The 12359-nt window shown below is 34.8% G+C and overlaps 2 protein-coding genes across 2 annotated transcripts; both read right to left on the bottom strand.

The window, feature by feature from the left end:
• Positions 1 to 730: 730 nt before the first annotated feature.
• LOC120340713 (uncharacterized) lies at positions 731 to 7098 on the bottom strand. Its single transcript, XM_039409058.2, has 9 exons — positions 6591 to 7098; positions 5897 to 6255; positions 5352 to 5480; positions 4218 to 4379; positions 3059 to 3294; positions 2765 to 2974; positions 2110 to 2291; positions 1861 to 2001; positions 731 to 1550 (listed from the first exon to the last, which is right to left on the bottom strand). The coding sequence occupies exons 1-9, from the start codon at positions 6798 to 6800 to the stop codon at positions 1407 to 1409; spliced, it is 1773 nt and encodes a 590-aa protein (XP_039264992.2). The 5' UTR covers positions 6801 to 7098; the 3' UTR covers positions 731 to 1406.
• Positions 7099 to 8095: 997 nt separating this feature from the next.
• On the bottom strand, positions 8096 to 11971 carry LOC120340714 (thyroxine 5'-deiodinase-like). Its single transcript, XM_039409060.2, has 6 exons — positions 11687 to 11971; positions 10347 to 10437; positions 10071 to 10196; positions 9772 to 9856; positions 9408 to 9511; positions 8096 to 9151 (listed from the first exon to the last, which is right to left on the bottom strand). The coding sequence occupies exons 1-6, from the start codon at positions 11802 to 11804 to the stop codon at positions 8896 to 8898; spliced, it is 780 nt and encodes a 259-aa protein (XP_039264994.2). The 5' UTR covers positions 11805 to 11971; the 3' UTR covers positions 8096 to 8895.
• Between the last annotated feature and the right edge of the window lie 388 nt (positions 11972 to 12359).

Here is a 12359-nt window from a genome sequence, read left to right as displayed (position 1 = left end):
TACTTTGGCAAGCTATAGTATGCAACAGGGCTGCTTGAATAAGCTAACAGATAAGCAGTGGATCAAAACAACGTTTTAAAAAAACTTATTCAATTCAATCTGAAGTACAATTAGAAGTAGTATATGATATTGTTTTGAACGCAGCATTTCATACTTGGGAATGATCTGATGTTTAACCACTTCCTGCACCATTGTTAGAATTTTTCAAATCTTTGAGCAGCACTGAGGCATGCTGTAACAACTGCAAAAAGAAACTTAAGTTCTCAACCAAGGCTTTGTCAAACTTGATCACGCACTTGAAGAGATGTTCTTCCCATCTATATCCTAAATACATAAACTTCAAAAGAAAACATCAGGAAAACACGATGAAGGCTAAGGTTGATCATAGCCAACCACCTATCAAGTCATTTTTTCAAACTTCATCTTCCCAGCGGTGGCAGAAGATTTGAAAAAGAAAAGACCAAGAAAATCAGACAGTGAAGTAGATAGCTATTTGGAGGAAGAAATTTTGCAATTTGATGGAGACCCATGAATGTATTGGAAGAGGAAATCAGAAGAACTTCCCACGCTTGCTTCTTCAGCCAAGGATTATTTGAGACTAACAGCAACATCAGCCCCGTCAAAATGAGTTTTTTCAATTGCGGGTAACTTTTATACGGCAAGAAGAAATTTATTGGGTTCAGAAACTTTTCACAGCCTAATCTTCATCAAGTGCAATCCAACAGTTTTTGAGCAAGGGAAAATGTAAATACGAACCAAAATGTTATAATTCTAAATGTAATTGTAATTTGAAATTTTCTGCACGAAGTAATTGTATTTGTAATTGGACTGAATTAATGTAATTGATCCAACTCTGCTTGATACACACCAACTATCAAAATTTTTTCATCAAAAAATCGTTCACACAGAAACATTTCTTTAGAAAAATAATATATTAAGTAATTGCTCAAGATAAGTTACCTAACAAACAGTTATAGCGCCAACAATTATGTACTCTTTGTTAAGAAATTTTATGCCACAATCTTAAGCTACCAACAGGGATAATTATAATATACTTTATTAAATAAATGAAAAGCAAATATAATGAATTGAAAATAAATATTCGTGAAAAATCTAGTTCAGACGCTATCTTGTAGTTATTGAAAACCTATTTTACCCAGTGTGACATAAACAACGATATAATGCATACATAAACACGACTAATGCTTTGATCACATCAACACACGTTAGCAATAATTATATAGTCTTAAGAGTGACTTTACAGTTAACGTGTACCTTATTGGAAAAGAAAAGCAGATTATGAGGGGTTAGCACATCCAAAACGTGACCCCGTGTAAAAAATGTTAAAGCATGGTATAAAAGTGACCGCGGCGTTCAACTTTAAATCACTTGTAATGCATTTTGTGCTACTGAGAGTTACTTCCGGATTTAAGTGCAACAATATCATTGAGTACATCAGTATCATAGCGACCTTTTTGTCTGTATACTCTGACATTGTTTGACCACGAGGATGACGAAGAGTACATGAATCTGTCTCCGAGTATAGAAATCTAAAACACAAGATAGTGGTTTTAATTGTTGGTAGACTATGTAACAAAAAGGGAAAATTTCAATTTTTGTATAAACGTCATAACTGGAATGAAAATATATCTAATATTATCTGCACTGTGAATAATTATCATACGTGACTTGAAATCATTTTCGGTTCCGAAGTCACTGATAGGCTGCTAATAAAATTGTATTTCAAATAAAAAAAATATGGTATTGAATATACCAGTACATTGATGTGATTGGATTGTAAAATGGAAAACGAACAGTCTATAATCAAAAATGAGCCATGCAAATATTCATACTCGTTACCTGCATTTCAATCAAAGATACGATTTCGTTGTTTTCCCTGATATCGTATTCACATTTTTTATATTGCTTGCGAAAACTCTTCATCAAATCTTCAGAAATGAACGCCTTTATTGTCCATTTTGTCAGTAGTATTTGTTTAACCTGGTGCAATAATTTGCAATTATTTCTAACAGATTTATATTCTTTATATCACCAGTAATTCTAATCAGTAACATTGATATTAAAATGTTCCTGGAGTCAAACTCATACCGTTTTCAAAGTTTTCGTAGATGCTGGAGGAGCTGCAATGTATGCAATTGGTCTTTTCTCATTCCCTGTTTTTACAATTTGTTCAACTTTATGTGCTATAGCTCGAGCTATGTTCAATGGTTTGATTTCAGCCACATCAGCACACTTTTTTGCACGCAGACCTTGAGATTCTTTTCGGCAAGCTTAAAAAAATTTCCTCATTATTCATCGAACCTAACGTAGAGCAATATTTTTGTTAATTCGATGAAAAATGCTTTTTCAAACACTCTTATCACATATGAAAATATATTAAATGCAGATTTGTTAGGTGGATCGAGACTTGAAGATTAGAATTAAACACAAACCGAAGTTTTCAAATGAAAATTATATATCAAGTATACAGTTTTATTGAAAGCAAACCCATTTTGGAAACTGAACATGCAGAATATTTATTGAATAGCTTGTCTGGTATCGATATTGACTTATGTTTTAAAATGATGTTTATGGCACAGTATAGCCTGTCTGACATGGAATTAGTTACGGCAATCCAAAACTTTGACAAAACTATTAAGATAAGGCAAATTTTTTTATATATCCTTAAATATGAAATAGTAGGCATTTCTTATTAGTTTCATGATTGTAAACAGAAATTTATTTTTCATTCAAATTTGTTTACTTCGTTGCCAATCATCCGGATCAAATCTCCAATGTACACACACTAGCTTTGTTGTAGAATCTTCTTTCCACGTTCTAAGCAAATCTTCTGCAATTTGTTTAGTAAATGGAGGTAGGTTTGCTGTTCCAATCACCAGAGGAAATAAGTCTCTGTGAGATAATGCTCTGGTATCCTTGAAGTTAAAATCAGGTATTGTGCGACGGCGACCCACTGTTAGCACAATACGAATATCAGTTACTTAGAGTGAACAAGGGCAAATGAAAGTAGTATGTGTTTGAAGAAAATATTACTTACACTCAATAGTTTGCCAGGGAAACGGAAATATTGCACATTTTTCTTCTGTTCCGTATGCTTTCTGGAGACTTTCGATATCAGGTTTGGGGTGCAAAAAGCCAGAGAATTTGTATTTCGGAAATGTTATAACGCGACGATCGAAGAGACGAGATCGAGTTTTGTAGCATTTACTCCCTTCTTGTAGTCCCGGAGCAATTATACTCATGTTCAACTCGCGACCGACATGCAAAAGAGAACTGCAAAAACAAGAAACACTCAAAATCGTACGCTTTCAATAGAACCTTCCCTATCAGATCATCGTGCCATCACGCTCGGGGCCATCCAAGCGATTTCCGGAATTGGCATTGGTCTGATAACCCAATTTGAATATGCTTTTTGGACACGAGGTGGACCTATGGATCGTTTTGTTATTATTTGGTCGTTGTGCATCTTGTTGTTGTTGTTGTAAACAAATCGCTTACCTATTTACCTATGAACCAATTGCTTTAGAACTTATAGTGGGTAACGATTATTGTTGTCGATATTTCTTTTATTTGTTTCTCAAATTTCTGAAATTTTTTACTTCAAATTTTTGTGTCTTGACGGCATCAAAATTATTGCGCACCATGTGACGGTTCTGTGATCGCGTTCAGCGTTCTTGTGCCCAGCGGAAGTTATTTGATAGATTAGGTACTGTAAATAGGTAAATTACCGGTACCGTAAAATATTTGATACAACAGTTGGGACTCGAATCATTTGGTATTGCGATTCACGTTGAGACTGGTTATATTAATCATCAGTGTCCCCGGACCCGGGAAAGCTAGAACAGTCTGGGTACCCTCCTGGTACCGACACTGGTGAGTTAAGGTATGATAGCTGTTCCACAGTTCAAGCTTCGTTCAGAATATGATTTTTGAGGAATTATGAGTAAAAAAGTTGTTTTGAGTATTGCTCTCTCGTTTTCACAAAATTATCACTAATATTCCTTGACCTATTATCACAAACATTTCAATTATTTCTTACCTCAATAATTTTAATCAATCTTAATTGTCTCTAGAATTTATCAAAATAAATAAATCTGTTTTGCAATGACTACTACGTTGTTTTAATATTACAATTGGCAGTCGATATTTTGCCCTAAAATAAGATTTTAATTTTAAAGATAATATAAACCACTTACCAATGGCGAGTATTATTTGCTTCTCTCGTTAGAAATACAGCATTTATTTTTCCATTACAGTGTGAATGCATCTTGCTGGATGGTATCACAGAAACTAATTTACGAATCATATTAATGTCTGTCCTCCATTCCACTGGAACGTCCCGCATTGGTTTGTCTGAACTGGTATTGGAATACAATGAAAAACAAGTCAAACAACAAATCATCACGACAGCTGGACTATACAACAGACAGGTGTTTGTGATCTCGACAGTTATCACCCAAGTCCTATTAGAGTTTGCTCTCAAAGCAAACCACAACCACTTACCCAGAGAATAATATAATCACGATTTGAAGTGTTGAAGTAAACGCCATGAGCTTTATATATACACTATATAAATATGTACTAATCTCTTAATCAGGACTTGTGAATGTTACCATATGACGTTATAATACCCAATAGCGCCGCAAGTGTTTAATGACCTTAACAAATCGTGATGTTCGTTTCTTACCGTTCCGCTGCCCGGTGTTTCCATTGGACACGAAATGGACGTATAGATCGTTTTGGGCGCTCCAGAAGTGTGTGTACCAATATGAAGATAACTAATTTTGTTCGCCTATTTTACATCAAGTTGTGTAAAGGGACTGAAACCTATATCCACGGGGGCAGGGGGTATATTCACTTGGCTAATATATACAGACAGTCCCCGCACTCGTAATAGAAGTAAAATAAAAAAAATCGGTATAAAACTAGGGCCTAACTCTAACCTGGTACACACACTACAGGGTTACTTTGTCTAGTTATTGTGTTGTCGCGCCGTAATTCCGTGATCGCGTCTCAGGGATCTGGTGGTCAGACTACCGGTACTGTGAAATGTTTAATACCACTTTGTTTGGGCTTGTGTGTCCATTTATTTGGGCACTGCTCTCTTGTGTTTCTGATAATATATATACTAAGTTATATTATCGAGTCGTGTATTAAAGACTCGTAAGGCCTTATATAGAACAAAACAGTGAAGGACAAGTAGGTTGTCAGTTCATTTTAAGCAATGATATTGGCAAGGAACACTAATGAGAAGAAAAAATTGTCAGAAAGATTCTTCATTACAATACAAATACTCACTTTGACGAATTCACAAATGCAATAAATCTTACCTTCCAACCCGGTGTGTATGAAAATGTGGCATAACTAGCGTTCTGTTTAGCCTAATCGCAAGAAAAATTGATTCCCATAATCCATCAAGTTGATTGTTAGGTCCGTTCGTAAGAATTGGAAATAAATATCTTTAAAATAGTAATTGATGAAATTGAAAAAAATTGAATAAATTTACATTGAATGACGAGTCACTGGATGATACTGTTCAGAAATCGTGAGTTCGACTCTGGGATACGTATCTAACTTTAAACCACGTCTTTGTTAAATAACCTTCTATTCCATATTTACCAGGAGATCCACTCAGGTCTAAGAAACTGCATGTTCTTAAATACCAATAATGAGAAGTCTTGTGTATATGAGGTATAGCCGGAAACAACACCAAGTACAATCGCATGATGAGTTTCGACTCTAGTTTTACAGTTATTATCACCGAGTGGCCTGCGCTCAATTTAATGTCAAAGGCACTCGGATTGAAAAAGATAAAAATGTGTATATAGTATATATATATATAAAATAGTGATGAAAACGTGATGTGTTTTCGTACCTTTTTGAGTTTAAAACAAACTTTGGTTTCACAGTCATTGTCCAGTCTTCAGCTATGGGAACCGGACAGTTAAAATTTGATTTGACTACAGGCAGTTTTTCATTGGAAACGACGGTGTCAATTTCTTTTTGTTGAATTGGAATGTTGTCGTCGACAACGTGAGTAATAAGTTTTGATGATAAACTTGCGTCAATGCCATTTTGTTCTTCATTTTTTCTGTTTGTCTTCTTTCTCATAAAACTGTTTTTGTTTATATTGGAAGAATATTGACGCCCTCTAAGAAATTGATATTTATCTATACGATTGGATTGCGAATGTCCTACATTGTTTTCATACTGAATGGAACTGTTGGTGAAATCCTGTAATATATAATGCCGTATCAAAATCTTTGCTGCTAAGAAAATGAGGTAAGAAATTGCTGATATAAGAAGAGAAACAGTTTGTATAATACAGACATAAATTGAAAACGTATTGGCAACACTTTGCTGCGAGTTTTGTTGTGTTAAATCTGGCAAAATCATTTCCTTCGTGAGGGGCCGAAATATTTGGAGGTTTCGACAGATTCAAAAGAATGTTCACAGCAACTGCATTTGAATTCGTTACAGTGAAGTCTAGCTGCCCTATTAAATTCATGTTAGTATGCTCTCTCTTTAGTAGAAGTTATTCATTATATTTAGTATGTATCCAAACAAACCTTTGATATTTGTGCCGCACATGGTTCTTTAATATACATCCAAGTAATGATTAAACATATAATAAACAGAACTTTCTTTGTCACTATAATACGTAAAACACGGTTTTTGAATTTTCCGAACGATCTTATGAAACTTTGCATATTCCAATGTGATATATCCTCCAACGAGCTACTCGATGGATTTTCATTTCCTTCCAATCTGTCGACCATATAATCCTTAGTTTTTATACAGTAAAAAGAAGCAGTTAAAAGCAGTACCCGAGCTCATCTCACTGCGTCATAGTTTATATGCAAGCAGCTAGAACTACTTCAAAAATATGACACCATTCAATTATTGTTCGATAACATATTATATAATTCAGAAGTTGGTAAAATTATCATGTACTGGAAACGAAAATTTTGATTTCAATCTCAAGATCAAAATACATGCACCATACTATGCCTACGTTTATGATACAGACATGTACGTATTCATTCTTTAACTGATATCGAATATAGTTGACAGCTTCACAAATATTTTTTGTTTTTATCTCTAAGCGTAGTGTTTAAATAAAAAATAATATCCCGTCACATATTTCAACAACAGTCCTTTCTGTCCGATACGCCAATAGTGGTTTGTTTTATACAAATGTCTACCAAATTCCAGGTGAATAAATATTAAATGGTGCGAATTTTTGACAATCCCTTCATTTTATTCTCCCCCGAATGTGTAGCCGTGCTTGTCGGCCTAGCATGATTACCCGATATCCCAATTTTCTTGTTACCAGTAAGCATTTTATCGCTTGATTCGTCTTATTTAGTCTATCTCATTGTAACTCTGGTGGAAGGAATATAGTTTGTTGCATATACTTGGCTTTCATTTTTTACATTAGATCGTGTCTGGATTCATTGTTTTCATGTTCAAAAAATTCAATCGGTATCAATAAAACATGGTTTTGGCCTTTACCAGGAAGTTCCTGACAAACTTCTTCATAAAATGACACGAATGGATATAGCTGAGACTCTGTAATGCGGTCAGTGACACATTTTTTTCGATATAATATTCCCCTGTTGAAACTAAACCCACGAGTACTCTATCCTTCCTATAGCTCAAAACTAACTTATACTTTTTCCGACTTAAATTTAACTGAACAGACTTGTCACCAGTCGCTTCAGGAAACACATTCGTAAGACGATTTAACATCTAAACCATGCCCTGCATACAATAATATGAGCTATATTTACTACACTGTATAGCATTATTGTGTATCTGCCTGTTGAATACTTAGCGAAAGTACCTTAGTACGTTCTAATACTTGCGTAGCCACTACGATTCTCAAAGATGAGATAAGTACCCGCCCTCGGGCAATGTTCCAACACAATCATTTAATTACCCGATCTGTCTGAATATTAATATTCAGGGAAATTAGATAAAGCTAATTCTGGAATAGAACATGAATTAATCTCAAATACTATTTTGTTGTACACTTTTGTAGTATTGATATTGTATAATATTAAAAACAATATCAATTTCAAGCACTTTTATTTCCAATTACGCAATAAGACAGGAAAACTTAAACAGTATCAGCTCTGTAGCAGATGCACGATCGTTGTGATGCCTCCCCGAGGAAGAAAATAAAATAACGCAACAAGAATGTTTAAAGATTCCTTTGTCTCACTTTTTCTTGCAGTCTGGCATAACATTCAAGACACGTTCTCTCCATTTGGTTTTAAACGATCCATCATCAGCTGCCAGGCCGCATATACAAAAAAAAAAATGATTTTGCATTAACATGCACACATATGCGTGAATAAATCTGCTTCTGTTGTCTCGGATGCAATAGGTAGTAAGTTGACCATGGGCGTTGATGTGCCACGTTCCAAAAACGACATAAATGTATAGATATATCGTATGGGACTACGCACCAACTATCGACTTGATTGTTGCTAATAATTACATTAATATATCATATAATTTAAAACTTATTTGTATTCATTTTTATGTTCCCCAATTGTTCAAAGTAAGTTTTATATGTCCCGCATACGTTCAAACCAAGTCGATAGACAAGCAGACAGTACAAATTTAAATCCCTTTAAATGTGATTCATACATATCGAATTCGCTACCCGGGCTGAAAGCTGAGTTAAATTATTTGAATTAAAAAATGATTGAATTTTCCCGCTGATACGGCATTTTGAGCATATAAGTAATTACATCTTTTGCTCAGCCTAGGTATGGAAATGAATAACAAATATTCAAATCCGTGACTAATCAGATGACTAAGTTGACTTCCATACAACGAACGATACTTCATGTTAAGCAATAGTTATTTCCTCGCGATTATCTTTACAAGTGCCGTTTCCATCTCATCCATGTTATACATGTAAGGTCCAATTCCGCTGATATACTTGACTTTACCATCCTGAATAATGGCCAATCTTTCTGGTAAAGCACCGTAAGCTCGATTAGTGTCATCCCCCATCACGTCGACGAGTAACGGACAATCTAGGTCGATATTTTCTTGAAATACACCTGCAGCTCTCAGACGATCATCCATGGAAACATGTTGATACAAAGCATACCTATACACAATAAATAAATGAGTTGATATGGGTATATCAATTTAGAATTGATAATTGATTTCGAAGAAAGAAAAGTTGAGAAAGCTAGGATTTAAAGCTTAAAAATGCGAAAAAAATATATTCAAGTTTGGAAGAGATTTGTTTTACGGTTCTCGGAGAGAGCATGTCCTACGGTTCATCTCCCCGCAACATTATTCTAGCAAAATGATTTCAAAGCCCATTTAGTATTCAATAAACAGATAATTCCAAATATTACTCGTTTTTATTCATCTTCCATCCATCAATTGGGTGGGCTTCTTCGATATAAATATTAACAAAATCTGCTCTGTCTCCGTATTTGCTGACAATGTCTTTGAAAAACTGCAACAAAAATTGGATAATATATATATTATCAACAATAAGACTCAGTTATCAGTCCTAAACGCACGCTTTTATCTGGTAAGTTTCCGTTATTTTCAAGGTTACGTAATAGGCCTTGAACCGATGGTTGACAAGACCCATTTGTGTTACCTAAATTTTAACAGGTAGCATACTGGAAATTTGTTACAATTGCTAGTAGGGCGATTGTTGCAAAAGTGGATGGAGCAGTAATGTATTGCAAAATATTTTTTATATCAAACCAGCATGTCAGCCATGTACGGAGGTCAGGAACAGGATCCTAAGTTCAATACGAGCGGTCTTCCCTTCTTCATGTATTTGAATACACTGAAAAATATGAAAATAACACAACAAAAAATGATAAGAAAAAGCACATCATTGTAAGTTTTAAGGTTGAAATACGTGCATACAAAACGAAAAAATAATGGCTATGTCATTTGTAAATCTTGAAACCTTTCCGTATGTGAGACACCTATTTTGAATTCTTAATTAAAATTGCAAACTCAAAGAAACACCATCTGCATCCCAATATTCTACATACCTTGTTTGCTTTTTAGTTTTGAAATCAATAACTTTGGTATCTGGAGCATCACCCCCGATAACTGCAGTACGAGACATGTCGATAACAAAAACTGACTTTGCGAATGACTTTATAGCCGCTACTGACCTAAACCAAAAAATATGTTCTTGCATTGGAGTATTACCCGGAAACAAGTATTAAACATAATTATTATTATTATTCACATTAAAATATTTTATCGAGTCCGGTTCGGAAGTCGGAGTGGTTTAAATTTATCTCGATTACAGAACAACTTACGTCATGATTGTCTGCCTTCGGTAATCAACGCCAGTCGTCTGTAATATTCTGCCCTTCCTTGTGGATGGATCAAGTGATTTCTCGCTTTTTTCTGTGGATAAATGGACATTACTTTGCGCATCCGATTTTAAGTTGCCAAAAGTGATACTCGCACAAGAGCTATATTAAAGATATTGAACTATACTCTAATACAGGGATGTGCGACCTACAATACACGAGGCCAGATACAAATAACTGTATGAAACCGCGGGCCGCATATTTACTTAGCGTTAGGCTTTCTAGTAGTTCTAGACACAGAAATTTTGGTTATCGATCTTGTGACATGCGTTGTTCGCTTTGCACAAGCTCAGACGTAGGCATTGCAACGCAAAAAAATTGGAATTACTCGCACATACTAGATTAAATCAAAAACTGGTTTCGCGGGCCGCACGCCATTCAAAATTGGCGCTTCTCCGCGGGCCGCACAAGTTTTCCTATTGGGCCGCGGGTTGAACATTCCTGATCCAGTAGGCTAGTTGTTTTTATTGTGTATTTTGAGGTAAAGGCAGTGGTGGGATTCAAATTTTTTGTCAGTCGGTTCCCTCACAAAAGTTAAATTTTTCAGCCGGTTCTGTTACAAACAAAATATTGACAGTAACCAGTAATGCTAACCGGTTCGCTGATCTCATAAAATTCCGTGAGAAGGTTCTATAGAACCGGTGCGAACCGGCTGAATCCCACCTCTGGGTAAAGGTTATACTGATATATGCAGTAACGAATTCACAGGAATAGGCAACAACAATCAGTGGTAAATCACGCACTGTCGACGACATACTTGAGAGCACAGATTTCTGCAGAGTCCAAATTGTAAGTAAAAGGAATCAAATCAAAGTTCCCGAAAGCTGGAAAACTAATGTCCTGATAAAGCTTTGGCTTGTAAAGTAAACTGTTCTGCGTTTTTTGAAAAGGGGTTAAAAAATTCACAACTTACTTAAATTATGTGGTAAAGTAAGTTATGTTAATATATTGTAGAATGGAATTAAATTCACATTACGTCTAGTTACACTAATCTGTATTTCATAATATATCAGTGACAAAAAAATATATATATACGTATATATATAGTCAATGCTGAAATATAATTGATGGATACTGCTCGAACTTTGCAATGACTCCTACAATCTATGGGTCAGTCAGATAAATCTTTTTTTTTAAATTGAACAAATTGACTAGGGTTAGAAATGAATGAAACCTTAGTAAAAAAAGGCACCTCATTCTATATAAGATTCTGTATGGTATCGTTGTAATATAATTTCGTAACTTCACTAAAAACAAAATATATCAGTAACAGAAAAACATACCCTCGATTCTTTTGTTACGAAAATAAATCTTGATATCTTCTCTCCACTCGGAAAGTAAACAAGAGATAAAGAACCAGAGGTTCTTTAGGAATCGGCTGACCAATTCCTGTCTTCCCATATTTTAACTAATAGTTTTTATTTCATAATAATATCCGGGATTTTGCATCAATGCCTGCAAAATGTGAAGTAAAAGCAGCATTTTTATCGTAAATTCTATGCACATTGTATTTGTATCTTAAGTGTTTTTAAATACATCTTTACTTGAAACAAATTTCTTAAATCCTGAAAATTCCGAAGGCAGAAAATAAATTTGTACATTTTTAACCGTAATAGCGATAATTATGATTTGTCGCAAGGTCGTTTTCCCCACTTAAATAACTGCTCGCGTATGGTGAAAAACGACACTATTTATTTTGTTTTTATGGCTGCTAATGATTTCTAGAAACGCTTCCGGCCTCAACTGTGTAATTATTAATAAGTCGTTGAGGTAGGACATACCGAGAAAAGTGTACCTCTTCACTCCTTGCGCAGTTTACCAGGTCAAAATGATAAATCTATATTTCAGAATATGCTTTATATTAATAGCTAAAATTTTAGAGCTTTTGAGCTGTTTTATAACTGTACTAATATAACCAAGAACGTATATTCTGGCTAATGTTTGATTGAGGATGTT

This window comes from Styela clava, chromosome 14 (genome assembly GCF_964204865.1).
Source record: "Styela clava chromosome 14, kaStyClav1.hap1.2, whole genome shotgun sequence".
Classification (NCBI taxonomy): domain Eukaryota; kingdom Metazoa; phylum Chordata; class Ascidiacea; order Stolidobranchia; family Styelidae; genus Styela; species Styela clava.
This window is presented reverse-complemented; position numbering and strand designations above follow the sequence as displayed.

Excerpts from the sequence above, each read along its gene's own strand:
- LOC120340713 (XM_039409058.2), bottom strand. The coding sequence starts at position 6,800 with ATGGTCGACAGATTGGAAGGAAATGAAAATCCATCGAGTAGCTCGTTG. Across the intron at positions 5,481-5,896 it reads TTTGTTTTAAACTCAAAAAG|ATATTTATTTCCAATTCTTA; the intron begins GTACGAAAACAC and ends ACTATTTTAAAG. Across the intron at positions 2,292-2,764 it reads TCCGGATGATTGGCAACGAA|CTTGCCGAAAAGAATCTCAA; the intron begins GTAAACAAATTT and ends AATTTTTTTAAG.